The sequence below is a fragment of the Sturnus vulgaris genome, chromosome 10 (genome assembly GCF_052056855.1).
Source record: "Sturnus vulgaris isolate bStuVul1 chromosome 10, bStuVul1.hap1, whole genome shotgun sequence".
Classification (NCBI taxonomy): domain Eukaryota; kingdom Metazoa; phylum Chordata; class Aves; order Passeriformes; family Sturnidae; genus Sturnus; species Sturnus vulgaris.
The window spans coordinates 14,912,237-14,933,488 of NC_142252.1; the positions used below are offsets into that span (position 1 = coordinate 14,912,237).

The following is a 21,252-nucleotide window of genomic DNA, read 5'->3' on the forward strand; positions in this document are numbered from 1 at the left end:
ATTTTGAGGATGACTCTAGTCTACAAAAAGCTGGGCTTTCCTCACCTCTGCTGCCCACAGAACTGCATGCTCTTAGAAAAGAGCAGACTTAATCTAAGCTAAAGGAAATCAAAGTGGCTTAAAAGCCCCCAGAGCCAGTGCTGGGCATGCCTCGAAATAGGTGAAAGCATCACTTAAGCTCCTCATCCTTTTTGTGATTAGGAAAAAAAAATCTCCAGCATAATTTAAAAGTTCATGAACAGCCAGAAACAAAAATGAAATGTAGAGTGAATGGGTAATAGCTCTGCCTCACAGATGAGAGCACATGCCCATACCGTGTGTGAAAAATCACAAATCCTCTGAGAACAGCAGTTATCCCACAAAGTACCCGAAATTACTCCTTTCAGGCTTTCAGTCAGGTAAGACACTTTCACAAATGCCATATTGAAACCCAGAAGAACAGAGCTGGCCTAAAGCCTGTCATATAAACTGCAGGTCAACATCACCACAAGCCTTGGAGGAACACAGTGGGAAGCTCTGCAACCTCCTCTGCTGCTGAACCCAGACAGACCACAGGCATTGCTCAATACCCTGCACCCAGTCCTGGCCACCACAAATGGGCAGAGAGCCCACAACAGGTTCTCTCAAGCCATAAAGTGCTCATTTTTAACAATTATTTGTACTTATCACAACTGCTCTCTATCTGTACACTAAAAACCACTTTCCATTACTACACAGACAGGAACTAACGTCAATGAAAAAAAACAGTTATAACAAACTAAACCTTTCTCAGAGACCTTTCCTTCAAAAGGTCTCAGTTCAACAGGGTTCCTGCATGCCATGGCATGCCCCACTTTTGGTTCACTGCTGGACAAAGTTCTCAGTCATAAAAACACCAAGTGTCCCAGTTCCCCCTGCCTGCTCTGGTCCTGTTCAGCTGCAATTCCACAAACCTGCCCCAGCCAGGCAGTGCAGGAGATATCAGCTGCACAGACTGATAAAGCCAGGTTTGTACTCTACACCTCTGCAGCTAATAGAGCTGTTGGAAAGCATTGCACCAGTCAAGGACACAGCTGGTGCATCCCTCACTAAACACAACTCTGAAATTCTCCAGAAACTTTCATGTTCCAGCTGCATCATCCTTATCCCTGTAGCCAGACAAGCTCCTAGCTTACTGATTCTAAGAAAAGCATTACCCCAGGTTTTATTTGATGGCCAAAAAGGCACATTTCCCTATGCCAAGCACAAGGAGTCTCCTGGTTAATGTTTTCACAGACTCCTTGAACACTCTCTGCAACACCTTTACTCTCTGTCCTGCTCTATTTCCAAAGGAGGCAACAAAATTAGGCAGTCCACAGCATTACAGTAACTGCTTTTTACTCAGTTTGGTGCACCCTGTTCTCAGGTGGGAAAGAGCTGTCAGAAGGCAAGAAAACCAACTTCAGCCCAGCACAAAGCTGCATGCAAGATAAACTGTCTCCTTCCCTGTGGTCTCAATAGAATCTAAACTTAATGCTATTTTCCTTAACTAACAGCCTTCAACATAGAGAAGCCTCTGTCTACCAAACACATACTTAAGTGTCTGAATTTCTACTGGAAAATAATAGCTAAAGTCTAAGCAAAATCTGTACATAAATTTCACTGCTTTAGTTAATTGTCTTTTCTCACATCAGCAAATGCTCAACTTTCAGTAAAATAATCTCTCAGAGCCTAAAGTTAATCACAAGGCTGCATTGCTTAAATTGCTTCTATGAACCAAATGCTTTTTTTATTAACAGACACTTAAATAACATTCCTTTTACCTACATCTGCTCATCCCAAAGGCCACTGCAGGAAATGGCACTACTGAACACAGCCTGTTACACCAAAATACTGACTAGAACAGAACAAGGCATGGCAGTGAATCTTGTTCTTAAAGTCTACAAGGTAAGTCCCTGCACCAACTGCTGGACTATGTGACAAGATGGTTTTCAAAGAGAGAGAGCACTAACTGCACCAGGAACTACAGGGGGATTTACAGCCCCCATCAAACAGCAAGCTAAACAGGACATTGCATCCACCAGCCCCTCCTTTAAAAACCACCACAGGATTATTAACAGCAAGTTTAAGTCTCCTCACAGAAGCAGCACCTCACCGAGAGCAGTGTTCCTGTGTGCAGTGCTGGGACACTGCTCCTGAGCCAGTGAATCCCAGGACAGGTTTCAGGCAGCCATGCCCTCCCACTGAGGTTCTATTTATCTGGCTGAAACAAGAGCAGCCCAGAGTGCAGGTGGAAGCATTTCTCCCAATTCCCTAGGTGGGGGGGAGCCCCAGGCACACTGATTGCTGTGCTGCCTCCTGAGCTCTCCCAGCAGAGCTGTGTTACAGCCCCTGAGTGGGGATGTGTCCCAGCTGATCCCCTTTGCCATCGCACTCGGCAGTGACAGCACCGTGCGTGCCCTGCAGCTGTGCCCACTCCATTCCAGAGCCTTCCGGAAGGCTGGGAATGTGAAACTTTACCAAAAAAAGACCCAAATCGAAACCAACAAAACACCAACCAACCAAACCAAAGAGCAGCTCACCCTTCCAAAAACCACCGAGCAAAGCACAGCATTTGCCTCTCACAAGCTGTGGGCACGCTGCTGTTGCCTTTCCCTGGAGCGGCGGGTCCCATCCCAGGAGGAAATGAAGCCCTGACCGCTTGGCCCAGCGTGACACAAAAGTGGTGGCCAAGTGTAGAGAAAACAAGAGCATTTCTGCTCCCTCTAAGCACATCCTTCCATTCTTCACCACGTTACCCCCTTTCCCTACCTTCTTATCAAAGAGATTAAGGATAAAGCAAACAAACCCCTCTCCACCCCAGGAAACAATGACAGCACGCTATCAAACTCAACTACTGCCACACAGCAACACTTCTCACCCAGAACACCACCTCTGGCTGCAAACAATCTTTCTTAGAAAGGGCTTAAAAGCAAAACACGCGGGTTTGACTTACCCGTGGGGAAGGGACACGAGGAGGTGCGGAGGAGGGCAGGAGCCAGGCGGGACGCTGCCATGCGGAGCCCAGCCCCTCCTGTGCCGACCTGGACCTTAAAGGCTGGTGGCACCTGCTGGCACTGCTGCAGGGTCACATCTGACACAGGGCACAGCCCCAGCACCGCTGCCGCATGTGTGAGTCCAGCAGCCTCCTTCCAAAAATAAAGACTGTCGCAACCAAGAGGTGGCTGGTTTCTTTTGTTTTTTTCATCCAAAACGGGCTTGGTGCTTCAACACTCTGAACTACTCCCGGGTTAATAGCATGGCTTATGAAGAAACCAGAAATGAATAAGGTATTTCGGTGAAGCTGCTGTGTTGGGTTTCAAGAGGTCCAAGCGCCTCAATTTCTTCATAACTTCCCTCAAAAAGTGGAGCTCTGGTTTGGTTTGTGTTTCTCCTGCACGTTCCCAGAAATTTTCTGTATGGCTTATGGGTGCAGAACTTTGTGGCTTGGTGTAAAGCTGCACTGTAAAATTTTGTAACATAAAATCTTTCACAGCAGGGAATAATTTTTCACAGCAAAATTATTCCGAGCCTTCTGCTTGCTGCCAAAACTACAGGGTGTTTCTTTCTGTTTCTCCCCATGAGGTGTGTATCAATGGTGTACAATTTTCCATCACTGAGCCTGTAGTTCTCAGTCAGTGGACATGCAGATGGGGCCAGAGAAGTCTTTCTCTGTAAGCTACAAATTTCGTTCTTTTTTCACAAGATAAAGTCCCTTAAACAATATGCTAGTGGGGTACTTGGGAAACCTGGATGCAGTGAGAAGAACATCTATTCTTATGAAGAAAGTACTTCCACGTTATATGAATGTACCCAACAAATGATTAATGATGTCTAAATAAGGATATCTAATATGCCTCATTTTATTCATAGTTCTCAAAGTGCTCAGCAAAGGAAGATACTGTGATTATTCCCATATTACCTGTGAGAAAACTAAGACAGCAGGAGGTCATAGAATTACTCCCGATTAGTCAGCAAGCCATAAATACGGCCTTGGTCACCCGAGTCCCAGTCTGGTGCTTGCTCTAAAAGGAGCTAGTGATTTTGGGTGCTTAGATAGAGAAATTCAGAAAGGCCTTAATTTCTTCAGGTAGAGTATACTCTGTATGTCCTATACTAAGAAACTCCCAAACTTCATTTATCTTCAGACACCAAAATGCCCAGGAATGAAAATCAAGGGGCTGCAGAAATGCTGTGACACACACAGAGTTCAGGGTGGAAGGAAAATTCCAATCCAGACTAAAACCCAATATTTCTTCCTGAATTTATACAGCATTTAACCCTTTAAAATCCCTTAATTCATGTGTATATTAACCCTCAGCCACCACAGGGTGTGAGCTGGATAGAGATTTAAGTCTCAGAGGAGTCGGCAGCTCCAGCAATCCCAATCCACGTGCTCGTCCCTGCCTTCTCCAGTTACACCTTGAAGCGCATCAAAAGCAAGGCTAAACAAACGATTTAAAGTTCACCAGCATTACGTCTAAATGTCTGAATCTTGGTGTCGGTTGTATTTTTAGTTTTTGCGTGGGGAGGGGGCTCCTTTCCAGATCGCACCGTTAAAACTGGAGGAACTTGGCAGCCCTCGCCGTGCTGGAATTCCCCCTGCTCTGCAGGGTAACACTGCAGTGATTTGTAGACATCGGTACCTAATGAAGCTCACAGCTGTGCAAGAGGAGAAGGATGCGGGGTCTGGCAGCACGGGACAAGCGTGCGCCTGGCAGGCGATGTCATCTGGAATTCCCCGACTTGTGGCTCTTGTCCCCCGTGCCGGGAGCAGCCACCCTCACCTTCACCCTGAAGCACCCCCTTGTAACCCTTTTCTAAAAGCTACAGACCTTCCGAAGTCAAACAGCTTCATTGCCATCCCCTAAATACGGGAGCAAAATGGAACAGGCTCTCCACTCCCTCGGAGAAGATTGCAGTTGAATTTCATCAACCTCTATTCCACCTCTTTCTGTGTCTACTTCATCATCAAGCAGCCTCTCTTCCCAGCATGAATTGCACTGTAGAATGGATTTTCCTGCTTCTTTCTTTGCCTGATGCCATATTCCAAGGTATTAACTCACATGAGCCCAAAAGACACTGACTCCCATCCTAGCAGAGGCAAGTTGTGATGAACTGAACTCGCTAGTATTTATTCTCCTTTCGATTTTAAGCTGAGCTTTCAGGTTTAGCATCTTAAAATTTAGACTTCCAGCAAGTTCTTTAAACCCTTCAGATTGTCTTTGCACATAATGCCACTTCTATGCATCAGTCCTAGAAAATAACTCCAAAAGAATAATGACAGATGCATGGGTTAGAAAGGACAAATATAAGGAATAACAAAGAACAACACAAGATTCTTTTGAGACAGAATATAACATCCACCTATGATTCAGTTTTTTTCCCAGTTCCCACATTTGTCAGATGTTTCATAGTTCTGGTCTCTCAGAAAAAAACATGGACAGCAGCAGGGGTCACAGGGAGGGGCAGCAGTGAGAAAAGTGGTCGAGTCTCACAGGGGTGTGCATTTAAAGAAGCTGACTGCCAGAAGGGTGAAGCCTGAGCTCAGAAGTGGCCAACAGCCAAGGAGATGTGGGGAACACGTGAAGGAACAGGGAGTGGCAGCAGCAAAATGCTCTGTGACACTGCTGGTGTCCTACAGCATCTGTCAAGGACAGACCAGGGAGCACTGTTAGCTTCTCCTGTCCTCTAGGAAAGTGTGCTTGTCCTGCACACACCCTGTTTCAACTGCGAGCTGTATGGTATTTAGAGGAAATAAAGCAGTTCTGTCTCACAGGAATGCTGAGTGTTCTGCTAGGGTCTCCTCTAACAGTGCATCCTGATCTCCCTGTGACTCGGATTTGTCTTTTGGAAGCATATGTGTGTGAGATGAATGGAAAGGGGTAGGAAGGGATGGCTCAGCCTCCTGGTTGCTCTTTACTCAAGTCTTCAGTGCACAGGCAACACTGACCTATATCAAAGAAAGTGAAACTGGCTGTACAGAGTAATCCTCCTAATTCACCATGCTGCAAAACACAAGGGGGATTTTTCTCCTTTCATCATCTCCTTTCAGTTAGAGTCATCTTGAGTAAGACTGCCTGCAGTGAGGGCAACACTTGCAGCTTTGTGGCAGCCCCTCAAAGCACATTATATCCTGTCCTGCTCCAGTGCTGGCTGCAGAGCTCCTCTGGGAGGAAAGGATTCCCTCTGCATTCCCACTGGGGTTCTGAGAATGAGCACTGTGTGGCCTGCTCCCTGCATCCTGCTGAGAATGGCTTCTCGAAGCTGAACAATTTCAGTACCTCCACAGCCCAGGAACTCACTGCATCTCCTATCAACAGCTCATCTAATCAGCTATCTACATATCATCATTTTCAGCCTGACAGCAGTGACCACTTTTGCATAACAGAGATTTCGTCCTCAGGGCTTCAGGCAGCTCAACACTCCACCAGCATTTGAGACACTCTCCCCTAAGTGTAACCCCTATTTTATTTTTTTCCTTCAAGGTTTCCTTCAGCATCTTGTGAACTTTCCCCGATGTCTCTTATCTCCCACTCAGTTTTTGACACCCCCTTTTTACCCATCCTCAGAAGCTCAGCCACGGACATCCCCTCCTTTCTGCTCAGCCCTGACACCCACTCCATTTCTCAGCCCTGGCCAAGGTGAAGCACTGTCACAGCAATTTCTTCACCTGCCCATGGCAATTGTTGCTTTCTAGTCGGGGCTACAAACTCCTCATAAGTCACAGAAGACCACCCAACCTGTGTGGAGAAGCCCAGAGTCAGAATGCAAACCTGGAGCTCAGGACACCCAAGCTCAACCCCCAGCCCCTGGGTGACCTGTCCAGCTTTGTTCTTCCATTCCTAAGATATAACAGTATCCTCAAATTGGTAAAGCACATAGATATCTGTTAAAAATCAGTACATCTCCAGGGAAACATGGTCCCAAGACTTTCCAAATTTAGATAGTAAAAGAAAATATAAATAATCAATTTTAAGAAAGTCTTGAACCCAAAACCAATTAAAAGCATTTGCATTATTTTGTAACTCACTTTTCCAGTCAATCTCTTTTCCAAACCTACTGTAGTGGTGGTGAGAAGCAGTGCCCATCTGGAGAAGGAAGAGTCAGAGCTGCTGGACAGAGTTGAGATCTTTTACTGCAGTAAGTGAGAAAGTCAGCACAAGTGGAAAATCCAGGCCCAGCCCTCAAAATTCTGAGGTATTTTTGGTCCAAGTCCAAAAATAAGTGCTGTAAGAAAAACTTTACAGGCAAACTGTCTAGAAGCCACAAAACATTTGCAAGTCCCTTTAAAAAATAATAAATCACTTAGGTCTAAGTAATAGATATAACTTGCTCTATTTCAAATACCCATCTGAGAACATTTGTTTGAGTCTAACTTTCGAAGTTTATACAGGAGTTTTTGTAGCTAGATAGCCCAGGTAGCTTCACAGCAGGATGAACAGAATGATGAGTCCTCCCCTCAGGGGAGGAGGGGACAAGCACAGCTCTCTGCTGAGGCGTCTCCTGATGGGTCAGTGCTGCCTCCAGCCCTGCTGCCACATGCCAGCCTCTGCTGTCCAGCTGCAGCTACAACTCAAGACAACAGAGACCATTTTTTGTCTCTCTGGGCTCAGTGCCCAACCCAAAATCGCTCCAGGCCCACTTGTCCACCATCAATAATCTGCAGCAGGTGTCTGGGGGCACCTGAGGAAGTAGGAACTCAGACACCTCTGCTATTGCAATCTGCTGCACAGGATGGGGAGAGCCCTCATCTTTCCTGGAGGAGCAGTGTTAAATGCCCAAAGCAGCCTAAACCAGTTAACCATATCCTTTCAGGTACTCAGGTCTCTGCAGTGTCAGGGAATATTAAAATAAATAAAACAACAGCCCTAGAAATAAAAGCAGGCAAGGTCATTTTCAAGAGGTGTCAGTCATGAGAAAAATACAGCTATCACAGGTCTTCATCACTACTCTTCTACAGTGATTTTAGATATTTAACAAGGAGCACTGCAAAGTTCTGGAGAGGCAGTGGCCAGAAATCTCACCTTCTTGAGGCTTGCTAAATCAAATTCTCCTCTTGAGATTTGGTCATCAGTACTTTTCGTGCTATCACAGCATTTACCCAATAAAAATATCTACCTCATATCATTGCTATTTTTTACAAGGAGCTTTCAGTATTACCCACAGGAAATGGGATTGTCTTAATTATTGTCTGCCAAACTTCTGCAGTGTTGAGTGCAACCAGCATCTCTACATTTTCACTGGTCTACCTCCATCACACCAGTACAGAGACCACAGCACAGAATGAAAAATTACTTTATTTATTTGTAAAAGATGGTAAAATAATTCAGCCAAGCAGATTAGGGCTTCAGAAAGGCAGTCATGGTGTCAGAAACCGGTTCTGGTTCTACGAGGCTCTGAAAGAGGACAGAGACAAGGGGGAAAAAAAAAAAATCCAAACCTAACAGGAAAGTTCCACTTGCAGCAGGGTTAGAGTGGCAAGGGAAGACCTCGGCTACATCCACACTGATGCCTTGGCCAGAGTTCAAGATCTGGTTTGTGTACTGTCCCTTACCTACATGCAAACATGTTTTTGAGACAAAAAAACCATGGCCTGAGCTCTAGGCTGTCTGGAGAGGAAATGCCCATGAACACTGTTAACCCAAACCTCTCATTTTATGTAGTGTAGGCAAGTTAGGCAGTCTCAGCTCAGCTTCTGACATCCCAGTCCATTCCCAAATGTCCTGAGCTCACCTCTTCCTAAGGATGTGCACCCTCAGAGCAGCTGCAGGCAGAACCTGACCATGAGAACCTGAGAGAAACCCCCAGATCAAGGTTCATCACCAGTATGGCTGGGTCCCCAAACCAGGGCCCTGCTCTGTTCTGGGTGACTGCAAGGGAGATCTCTGTGAGTTCCTGGCTGCCCTGCTTGGGGACACAAGTGGAGTCTGTGGTGCAGAGAGCAAAAGCCTGCAGCCCCAATGGCTCATGATGGGGTTGTAGCCCTGCAACATGCTCTGAGCTCTGTTCAAAGTCTGGCACGGTGCCTGCAGCCTCTTGCCTGCTTGCACCACATCACTATCAGTAGTAATAAGGGCATATGGTCCCCAGGACAGTAATACACCGCCAAACTTGCTGAGATCTAAACTTTTTTGTCACATGAAGGAGTCAGATCGTGCCTCTGCCAGGGTTGCCCCAACAGCTCCTGGGTTTTTTTGCCCAAGTGTTTGGTGTGCTGCAGCTGCAGACTCCGGGAAGGCGCTGGGCACCCCTGCACGCTGAGCAGCAGGTGCTGAGCTGCTCTTGTCCCAGTGCATACAGGACAGGCATTTCCCAAATTTGGCCACTGTGAGGAGGCAGCAGGGAGAGGACATCCCACACGGGCGATCTCAGCATGTTCCCTCCACCAAGAGGAAACAAAGCAAGAGAAATCACGCAGCCCACGCTGATTTTCAGCCCTGGGGAAACTATGCATTGCAGGGCATTTAGTGGTATTAATATAGTGAGAGAAGAGAGGGACAGACAGGGAGCACGAAATATCAGCTTCTTTTTAGAACAGGAGGGATCTCAGACTGCCTACTGCAAAAGGCTTGTGACATTTTGTGTTGAGCCAGGTAAGACACTTGGCTCCCTAAGGTACCTACTCTTACAGAAGCTGCTTCTGTCTTTAATTACACAAACTCCTTATGAACTGCTCAGGGGACTTAGAAAGTCCTTCTCACAAGCTTTCTCTCAAAGGTTGAATTAAAAAAAAAGTAAAAAAAAAATCATCACGATAATACAGAAAGTCCCCAGAACTCTTTAGAAGCAGGAAACTGTAAACAGCAACATCCTGAGTTTCAGTAAATAATTAAAATGCAAAACAGAAACACCAGCAAAGCAGATGTTAGGTCCAGATTCCTGTAATATGAATTTGCTTGAAGCTCCCCAAAACTGTTACCCCCCAGCCAACCTGTAAAATCTGGTGTGTTTTGGACACTAAACATTAACTCCCACTCCTCACCCTTGCCACCAGTGATACTCCTACAGGAAAAGGAGCTCTTCTGCCCAATACCATGCGGGCTGCGTTTTCAGCATGTAGCAACTCTGTGGCAGGGCAGCTATTCCTAACCCCAAGGGGCAGAGAATCCGTCTGTCAAAAATAAGAGCACTTGCAAAAACCTTTCTGTGTGTCACAAAATAGCTCGAAGACAGGGCAGATGAAGACAAAGAATTAAGAGCAGATTATAGTCCTGGAGGACAGGAACAAATGAAGTGTTTGTCAGGAGCACTGCTGGTGTGTAAGGGAATGCTACCTGGAGCGCTCACAGGATCTCTGCTTTTGTAACTATGCCGGGTGCTAAGAAATTACAGGGTTGACTCCCTATAATTTTATCAATACATTGCCACACCTAATGTGATTTATGATTTTTGTTTGTGATAATCTTAAAGCTGTAGCTGCTGTAGTGCTATGAATACATATAGCATCACCCTTTTCATCAAAAACAGGAATGACGTTTCCATCCTGTATATTTCAAGATGAAAATTCATAAATATGAACAACCAAACTTGGAAAACTGTGTAAAGAAATTTTGTTGTTTTACATGGTGAGTTTTAATGCTGTAATATTTGACGACCTAATACCCGTGTTAACTCTCAGAGCCAGCTGAAATACAGTTTCACACCTGTCACTGCCATCTCATATACCCCACTTACAGCAATTCCAGCCGTCCCACTGTTGTTCCTCCCCAGCTCCTGCTCCCCAGACGCTGCTGGCAATACACAGCTGAGCCACTGCTGTTTGCAGCATCCAGCTCACCAGCACAATTCGGGCTTCTTTCCATGCATTTGTTCAGCCTGCAGTGACTTTTGTGCCTATCAACATTACTAAACAACACAGGCACTGAACGTCCCAGGGCAGGGTTTTGTAAGCAGGCTTATTTTTATGTTGCAAAGAACCTACTGAAGCCCTGATCACTTACTGCAGGATTTCCCCCTTCTCACTTGGGGAGGTGGCTGTTCTCTTTATAGCTCCATGCACTAACTGAATTCCCCTTGCTTATGTGTACTGGTATTTATCACATCAGACCACCTGTGGCATTTAAACACCTGATTGGAAATGACTCAGCAGCAAAATCCTGTGGGGAGGTGATCTGCTACACAGGAGTGATTGTAAACAGGCACCAAAAACTCCCAAGTAAGGCCTAAGAACAAATACAGATGTTTTCATGAAGCTGTCTGAGCTGATGTTATCTATTATCAGCAGAGCTAGTCAAACCTCAGAAATCTATTATAGCAAAATATTTTCACTCTGATTATTTCAGTGTTGATCATGGGCTACAAAATTTTAAGGCAAAAAGAAGTCAAAATTTGTATGGCAGTATAACCACTGGCTCCCACCGCCATGTCCACGTTCCCAGGACACATAAATGCAAAACTAGCTTAGAGCCAGGCACCAAACTGAAAGACAAGTTTCCTTGATTTCTTCCTCATCCAAGACCCTCCTTCCTCCCCCATACCTTATTACTCCGATTGAAATTATTTTATAGGGAAGTCTTCAATACTGTTTTGGATATATGTTGAATAGCAGAGGGTTTTATTTTTCCCCAAATCGAAGCTGAGCCCTTTTGCTTTGTATCAGGCCAGAAATCCTGGTGTTTGTTGAGAGGAGCTTTTGCAAATTAGCGGAAGGTACAATGTAAATCAGCATGGAATTATAACTTATAACGTGTACCATGAACATCCTAAATGCCTCTGAACAGATGAACTATTAGGAGCTTGCTTCTTTAATTTCTTCAGGATTTTTGGGAGTTGAGCAAGGTGTTATAAATCAGGTGTCCTCTCCTCACAGTATAAAGGACCCCATGAAAGATTTCACATATTCTCCTTGCGGTCCTTTGGGATCTGAGAAAAAAAAGGTTGGTTTGGTTCCACTTTAATCCTTTAAGCAGCACTAAAAGGACCTCCAAGAAGACAAAAATTTTCTTGAGAAGCCTATACTGTTTTGAAGAGAAAAAAGTGCTGTCCTTGTCAGTGGCTGTGGAGTAAAGGGGTCCAGCAGGTACAGAATGGAGGAGGGCAGCAGGGATAAGCACACTTCAGGGGCTCTGCCAGGAAGAGAGAACTGAAAAACCTTCAATGTGCAACTCGAGCACTGTTTTGTAAAGATTTTGTCTTTTAAACCCATCTTCTGATGAGATTACAGTACAAGAACAGGACAGCGGCCAAAGAACAGACCTCAAAGATAAGATAGATACCCTCCCCTGTGCACCATCAGCAGCACACATCCCTGAGGAGGTGCAGGAGGCAGCTGAGAGCTCCCATGCTGGCAGCATGTTCCCTGCAGAGCTGCTCTGCAAAGCCCTCCTGCCAAGGAGGCCGCTCTGCAAGGGTTGTTTTGGCACATGGAGTGCTGTCCTCTCATGTGCATCTGGCTCCAGCTGTGGTCCTTCCCTCATGGAATTTTTACCAGGGGTGGCAGCATAGCTGTGAATGTGACCAGCACCCCACAGGAGAGCTCACAGAGGCCAGAAACAAAAGCACCTTCCCACCTCTCCTTCCCGCATAGAGCCAGTTCTGCTCCTTCAGGAGGCACCAGCTGCTCTGAGCACACCACAAGCTGCTCAGAACCATTTCTGGGCCCTCTCTGAGTCTCTGGAAAGTACCTGTACTATCACTGGCTATTTGTGCAACTAGATCTGCACCAAAGTCATGTGTCTTTCTTTACTTGTCTTCAGGTCTTTCTGCCAACACAGCAAGTTTGGGCTCCCATAGCATAGGTGAAGGCAACTGAAATTTGTCCACTCTGTAATAGCAGGAGTTCAGTTATTCCTCAGCAAAGTATGGTATGGGGAAAGAGAAAAAATGTGCAGTTGCCCAAAAGCAAGGATTCTGCAGAGCCTGCACGTGGGATGAGATTCTCCTGCAGGACACGACCCTATGACAACTTAAACAAATCTCTGTCCCAATGTCACCCAGCTGATACCTGAGTGAAAGGAGAGCCCATTACTCCAGCATCAATTCACAGCCTTGAGGGACACAGCCCTCTGCTGCTGCAGCCAGCATGTTTTGTCTGGATGTGTCCCCTCCCAAGCCAAGGGAAAGAAGCCTGCAGTCTCATTAGTGCCTGGTGGCAGTGATGAGCGGGGGGTACAGTGAGTTTCCACCTCTGTGCTGTATTGCAGCATTCAGCTTGGCCAGACTCCTATCTGAGAACTGCAGTCTGTTCACCAGCCCTGTTTGATAGGTGTGGGAACCAATGAGGGAAGGTGAAGTGACACATGAAATGCTCCTGATGAAAGATCTCTTGGAACGTGGGAGCTCTGGCTGGCTGGAACTAGGCCCTGCTCACCAAGATCCATCCAGATACAGCACCCAAGAGATGATGCTTCCATGGCTCAAACACTCCCCTTCTTTCCAACTAATTTCTAATACCCTCCTTAAGTAATTTCTTACAGTTTTCCTCATTATTTTCTAAAACCAGATTTTTTTTTCTACACACCTGGCTGGGGTGTTTTGTTTGATCTTTTGGTTTTAGCAACCTCCTCAAAACCCAGGACCATGTCTGAGAAATCAGGTTTCCAGCACAGGTACTGCAGAGACCAGAGGATTTCAGGGCTGTTCCTCTGTTATTAGTGAGACTTGGGAGGCCGAACTGTATCACATTGTGTTGAGAATACAAAGTGAGAAATGAAAGGAGAAAGAGCAGTTTGTGTGAGAGCCCTTTCATTCAAAAGGGAGGAGTGAGCCACGGTGAGCACCTTCAACACAGCAACGATGTGGATCCTGAGGCCAGCAATTAGCCTGGGCATGGGCAGAGGGAGGAGCAGAGCAGGCAGGACGACAGTGCACCAGCAGGTGCATTCTCAACAACCCCCAAAGAACAGAGCTCCTGGGTAGAACACAGCCTAATGACCATTATTTCCAAGAACACAAGTAACTTATCTGTAAACATCACTCCCCCAACCAGGCATTAGCTGGAAAAAAAGCAGCTTTGGGGAGAGATACTAATTACATAGCTCTCAACAGCTGGACTTTGATCATAATTACAGTGCCTTCTTCATCTTACATTAGTGGCTTTCAGCTGCAGCTAGGTGGGCACTTCTTGGAAGGTGGAAATCCCGCCTGTTTCAGATAATCGTCTCTTTTTATGACTCAGAGCTGACCTGGGTTTTCTGCAGCACAGGATGAGCTCCCACGGTACCATCCAAGCCAATAATTCGTGGGGGTCAGTGGCCTGGCACTTCAGTGCAGGTGCTTCTTGTCATTACAGCAGCACTTCCCAAGGCCCAGGAGCCAGAGCACTTTCTGTGCATATTCCTGATTTCAAGTATTTCCCTTTACAAGTAGAAAGTCTTTGAGGTCTGCCCAATTTTAGCATCTCTTAGCTCTTTCTGTTTAAGAAGACAGATGGGCAGATTCAAGATACACCTGTCCAAACAACCTCTCTTCAGTCACAAGCTACATTTGCATCCTTCACTTCTGCAAAAGGATGTACATTCCCATCAGCAGCCACTGTTCCCCTGCCCCTCTGTTAGCTGGGCTGCAGCTCCAGCACTGAGCTCCAACACACAGCAATGAGTGGGGCTGTGAAGGAGAAGGCTGCTGCCCTGTGACCCAGCTGAGTTCCCTATGATTTTTTGTGATGCTTTGCTTTGATACCCACATTTACAAAGAATTTAATAACCTAAATGAGGGAGCTGGGTTGTTGAGACAGAGGCTAAAGTGGCCAAACACAATCACACAAGGTGCAGAGTCTGGGCACTCAGCTATTTTTCCTCATCTGTGGCACTGAATTACTGTGTTGTTTGGATATATCGTTTTACAATGGCCTGTGAAATGACAGGCATAAAGCATATGAGCATCATAAAGACACATTAGCTAATGCTCCTCGGTGTGCTCTGTCTTCACCTCTTGACAGAGGAAATGTTTTAGCTGGCTCCCACGTGCCCTGCCTGCTGGACACCCCCAAACTGGAGAGATAAGTAGATGAAGCAACAGCAGAGGGTAAATCAAAGCCACAAACCTTAGAGTTAACTGGGATTTATAACTGCTTCCCCTTCCACACTGAACTACAGGGAAATCTGTGTGACATACATACCCTCCCACCAGTTTAACAGGGTTTAGAACACTTTTCACTACTGGTGTTTTGCCAACGTACCTCAGCTCACCGTTATCAGTTTGCTGGTTAGATAATTACTAGATGTAATTTTAAGATTGCAAAGAAGCACACTGGTATTAGCTAAATAAAGTATTTTGACCACATCAAAGCAGAAGTGTTTCAAACAGTGTAAAATAAATGCAATTCTGAAACTATTGAATTTTGTTAAAGCAGTCAGAGAAATGTCACATAACACATCATGAATATGCAACCAGTGGAGCTTAAAGATGAAGACCATCTATGTATCAGACTGAGAAAAGTATCTTTAGGGCCAGCTTTGAGCTGATTTTGACCTGTGGCAGAGCACAGTCACTAATAATTGAACAAATGCCACTCTTGGCTCATGTAAAGAGACATGCATAACAGCTGAGACATGTTGTTACTCTAAGCTACATCTCAAACAGGTTTTATGACTGAGGGGTGTCACAAATTCTCTGTCCTGAGGCTTCCCACACTGCAATGGTCACTTAAAAACTCATCATGCTGCTAAAGGCGTGTCTTGAGGAGCAGCATTTCTGCTGTAAGGCTTGACTCACTGCATGAAGCAGATTTGTAGGGGTGGAAGGCTCATTTAAAAAGTTCTACCAAATGGATTCCTTTTCTCTTTAATTCATGCTGCAGCTGAATTTTTTGCCTGAGCCACAGCACAAATTTTCGGAGCCTGTTATTTGACATGAGATAGGGATACAATCTGGCAGGAGTTCACGGGCTGGGAAGCTGTCCCACAGCTCAGGTACACTTCCCAGTGCATCTTCACACTTTCCAAGGTCAAAGTTTTCCCCTTTTTTCACCCTTTTTCTTCATTCTCAGTTTTGGAATTTGCCTGGCTGGGGCTTTCAGCCACGGAGACATTAATGTGCTGAAGACTCCACCACTGCCAGCCCAAATCCACCTGGCTGGGCAGGCCCTGCTCGTGTCCTGCTGTCTGCTGGCCACAGGCACATCCCCGCGGGGTCAGCAGGGCTGGGCGGGTGTGCAGGAGATCAGAGCGTGGCTGCATGTGCCTGGCCAGCCCTGGGCTGGTGTTGTGGAAGGTCTCTCTGGGGAATCCAATACCCCCGGCTCCATTCCATCTTCCTGTGCCACGGCAGCACTGCCAAGGACCGTGTGCTATTCCCCAGCCTCTCCTTTCCCTCTGCTGGCCCCAAACCCGGCTCCTCCTCGCTGCCAGGTCCCCACTCTCCTCCCCAGGACCTTCACACAGCACTGGCACCAAACACCCGCATTTAGGGGGGATGAGAGTCCCCACAAACCTTGTATCAAAGCACAACAGTGGGAAAAAAGGCAGAGATGGCAAAGCTGGCTGCAATGCCACAGGCTGGGTGATGGTGGCCAAGCCCTTTCCCCAGCACAGAGCCATGCAGCAGGGCACCCTTCCTTAGCACCCTGCAAGGATGCAGAGTTAATAGTTAACTCTTCCAGAAATTAATGCCTCTGTCAGACACCAGCCAGGGCTTTTACAAAACACAGACAGAAGCCAGTCTTATAAAGGAGCTCAGCAAGTGACTGTGCCCAGAGGATTTCACCTCTCCGAACTTTACGACTGGAAAAATACCATCTACATGTCATTTGCATGCTTAAATATAGTATCTTCTATTGGGAGAAACAAACAAACCGACAATGTGATACTGTGACACCTCGTGTGGACATGCTCTTTTATCTGCTGGAAAGTTATAAAACTCAGCGTAACAACAAAGCTAAAATAAGAGTGGTTGTCAGGCTCTGACGCTGGCTGTTAGACAGAAGGAAAAAATATTCCTGGAAAATTACTCTCTCTTAGAAGGCAGTTTTTTTTTTTTCTCTGAATCTTTTAAATTAATTATTTACCCTTTAAATTCCAAAATCTCAGGGCTCAATATTTTAGCTCATATTGTTCCCAGAAGTTTTTTTCACTTTAAAGAAACAAACGAACACACAACATAAAGTTAAAGCCATTCCTGTACTACCCAAAGCACAGTGTAACCTTCTGCTCCAAAACACCGGGGAAAGATACTATCAGCTTTCGTGTTATTTATAATATTTTTTTTTTTTCCTCTAATGCCAAAGAGGAAAAGGAGATATCTTAAACGGATGCCTATAATTAAACAGTAACCTGTTAGAAAGCCAAAAATAATAATAAGCTCCACTGAGCGTGAAGAGAGTGGCACATTTTTTCCGCGTGCAGCCCAGCTGCCAGCGGCCGATAGCAGGGAAGTTAACAATTACACAGGAGACTGCGATCAAACCTGCGATAGCACAGTTACGTCACGCTCAGACTCACCGCTGGATGCAGGAATCAGGGTAGTATGGCAAGGTGGTGAAAGGTGCTGCTTCAAAATTCATTTCCTTCCAGCCCCTCCTTGGGGACGAGGCGAAATAAAATAAATAAATAGATATAAAGCCAGCGGGCTAAAAGCAATAAGGTCAAGTGGTACACGAGGTACAACTTTAGAGATTTATTTTACACTTGTGGATGGGTGGGATCTGCCGGGGACTTGGCCAATGGGATTCACAGAGTCACCCGAGCATCACCACCACTCCCTCCTCGCCAGCTGGGCATCTTCTGCACAGATATTTTCCCCTCCTCTCAACATCCTTAATAAACTTTGGTGTACGCTGGCCACACTTGTTGTTGGGAGCTCATCTGGGGCTTCTCTGAACTTCTGATCTCGCCGGTCATTGGTTGCCTTCCCGCCTGACTTCACAGTTTAATTTTGGCAGCTCTTGCAATTTTACAAACTACTGTGGCCGCTGGTCATCCTCGTCTCCAGATGGCCGGAGTTTCCTCTGCTGGGTGCAGCCCGTGCTGAATTTCATCATACTTTAAAAGCTTTCCTTGTCAACTCTGGGGTTAGTACCTGCTTATAGTTGTCTGGGGAATTTTTCAGTCTTTCTCACACCACAGTTCAAACAGTCTGTTGTGGTCACAGTTTCAAAACTGAATGACAAAATATGGGGAAATTCCTCAATTAAAATTAACTCTGAACTTTTGCTCCTCTGCCTCCCCTTCCTGCCCTCCTCCCTGCAAGAATACTATCAGATATATTCAATGTTTCCCTTTATAGCTTTTCGCCATTTTTTCCAAAACAATCGAGATGATACAGAAATCTTGCATTGTTTGGTATTTTGTAAATAACATACACATTTTCTGCATTAAAAAAAACCCCGGTATTTGCAATTATCTTGAGAAGAAAGTAAAAGTAAGAAAATAGAAATCACATCTTTTTCAGAAACCAAAGCCTAGAGAAACAAGAGTAAAGTCCACCAAAACAAACTACCAAAGATGAAAAGCAGATCTGATTTTCCTGAAGTAATATGAAAACAAGAAAGAACAGCTTTAATTCTCTCCCCACCATCTCCTCTTGTTTTTTTCTTCTCCCTTTTGAGTCACATAGAAAATCATTCAGGAAAGCAACCTGTTTTGTCCCCCTGTTTCTTCCCCCTCCATGATTTATCCAAATAGTACAGGCTGTAAACCTATCCTGGTTTTGTGGGTTTGGAGAATGAATGAAATATGAATCAGGAGCTAAATTAAAATGGATTCCAGCAGGAAAAAAATAGCACCCACATATCTGTGCACCAGAGGGATTGCATCTTCAAGCAGACCTTTATGTTTGTGTGGACAAGGAGAAGTGTAAGGGACTGCCCTATAGCTCAGCTATAGTGCATATTTTGTGCCAATGTCAGCACAAATTCCAGCCACCCCAGAGAAAAAGTCAGGAGCCCTCCGAGATGGCAGCAATTGCCTCTTACTTATCCCCTCTTGTTTTCCTTGTAGGAAATGTTGGTTCGAAGAATGTCACGTGGAAACATTTTCCTTGCTGCCTGTGCCAGGGTGGCAGGAGAGCTATTTCAGACTTGACATTCTCCACCCACACTCAGCCTGATAGTTCCTAACATCTGTGAATTGTGAATCCTGTAAACTCGCAGGGCTGATCCCCGGCCAAGTCCAAGCAGCTTTCACTAAATGACACTCACCAAGGAAGAGAGGCTGGAAGTGAAGGGTGTGTTTATTAACTGGAGTTAAGGGCTCCCTACTGCTGGACACTGCTTCCCCTGCCTGGCCCATGGAAGAACAGTAATATCAAACACCTTTTCTCTCTTAGGCAGAACCGTGGAGTAAACGTCAAACTTTGTAGCTTATGTTATTGGGGAAGAGATATGGGAATCTCCAAATTTTCTGGGGAGGAGAGAGGAAGATTCACAGCAGGGTTTGCATACACACAAAGCAGCCCAGAGAGAGCTTCAGAGTGGCTGCATCTTCTCCTGCTGCTGAAATCAGGGCTGTGGGCAAATACCTCCAGGGAATGGGCAAGGAGGGCCACACCAACTCACTGCCAGCCTGGCTCTGTTCTAGCCCTTGAGCATCCACCTTTAACCAAACACACTGCAAGGAAGTGCCCTCCCTGCCCAGACCATGTGAGCAAGAGCTTGGCTTCGTGCTCTCTTACTCCAGGATGTGGTTTCAATCTGCACCCATGGATGTGGGTATGGATAACCAAGACTGCATGCAGGCACCAGGCTGGGCTCTGGGCACACTGCTGAGACCTTGTGCTTGCTCCTGGAGAAACACCAGAAGCTGGCTGGAATCTACCATGCCCATGGTGGGATTAGCTGTTACCTCCTCAAGCCTGACTTCGTGGAAGGGTGGTCATGCATTGTGTGCTGTCCAAACAGCCTGGAAAAGTTTGTCTCTCCTCGTAGATTTCACCCTAAAAGGCAAAAGAAACATCATGAGAAAACTGCTGTTCTTGTGAAACCGTGCTCTACCTACTTCTTCATGGGAGCTGGAGAAGAGTCTTTCCCAGAATGGCCTGGGTGCAATGGCCAATGCATTGGGAGCAGGGAATAACTCCCACCTAGACACAGACCCTCTTCTGGTTTTGGCCAGTCTCCTCACCTGGCATGTGCCCAGATCACACAGCCCATGGGCTTTGTGAAGTAAAACTGGCATCTCCTGACATTGCTGCTGCTGGGCTGGCTCTGTCTCTGAGGGTGAACCTGGCCTCTGGTTTTACACTGCCTTAGCTCTGCACAGCCTTGGTACCCCAGACACAGTAAATACAAGTCTGTTACAGCCCAAATCCCCAATCCTGTGGTTCCTCTTTGCAGTGCTGAACACGTCTTGCAGTGCCACAGTGAAGAAGTGGTAGTCTCCAGCTAGCAATTCACACCAAAAGAATAATTTCTCCTGAGAAAAAAAAATAGAAAAGCAGCACCAAATAATTCTGATAAGTAGTAGCTTGTAACAGGGCTCTCTTCTCACTCACAAGGCACTGATGAGAGATGTTTCTAACAAGGACATTTCCATAAAGCCTTCAAAAGGAACCTAAGACCTGTACCACCCCTCCTGCCAGGGGTTGGGTAAATGCAAATTGCTCATGGTTTGGTTTGCTTTGACAGTGCACACAACAGCTGCCTGCTTTTCCCATTTTCATCCTCCCACAGAGATCTGGACATGTTCTAAGATAGCTCAGAATGTATATCTTTTGCTTTTCCCAGCAAAAGAGGAAAACAGCCATGGAAACCCACTGGCAGTAGTGTACAAAAGCCCCCTGCAAAAGCCAGCAAGTGTCCTGATTTCTCTCCTGCAGCCCAAACTTCCTTCCTCCCTCCTGCTCACAGCCAACACTCAGCTGTGGGTTGATGGACCTGGCTTTTGGGCGGACATACTCACCGGTGCAGTGAGGTTGCATCCAGCTCCTGTCAGCTGCAAGGCACGCTGCATAGCACAGTCGGCGGTGGAAACACAAGCACAGGGGTGTGCCTGTGTGAATTGCCAGTGCCCCATGCATAGCTGGGAGGCTCTCGGGGCTCACTGGTATTTGGCCAAGTTCATTTGCACTGCCTAAAAGGAAACCTACTGGGAGATGGAGTCCGAGATGTTTGAGAGCTGGGGATATTTCAGAGGGGGGTCTGAGTGACTACTAGTAAACTTAATTTAGGGAGAAATTATTTACTTTAAGAAGAAATTCTTTGCTGTGAGGGTGGTGAGGCAGTGGAACAGGTTGCCCAGAGAAGCTGTGGCTAGCTCATGATGGAGTTCTGAACAACCTGTTCTAGTGGAAGGTGCCCCTTCCGCACAGCAAGGGGCTTGGAACTGGATGATCTTTAAGGTCCCTTCTAACCCAAACTAGCCCGTGATTGTGATCCTG

The 21,252-nt window shown here is 46.1% G+C and overlaps 1 protein-coding gene across 1 annotated transcript in view; it reads right to left on the reverse strand.

Annotated features, from left to right (window-relative positions):
• TP63 (tumor protein p63) overlaps positions 1 to 19,911 on the reverse strand; it is a 102,311-nt gene extending 82,400 nt beyond the window's left edge. The window contains exon 1 of the mRNA XM_088170909.1: positions 19,719 to 19,911. Coding sequence (XP_088027035.1) covers positions 19,719 to 19,756 — 38 coding nt within the window. The 5' untranslated portion in view covers positions 19,757 to 19,911. The remainder of the gene's footprint in view (positions 1 to 19,718) is intronic.
• Between the last annotated feature and the right edge of the window lie 1,341 nt (positions 19,912 to 21,252).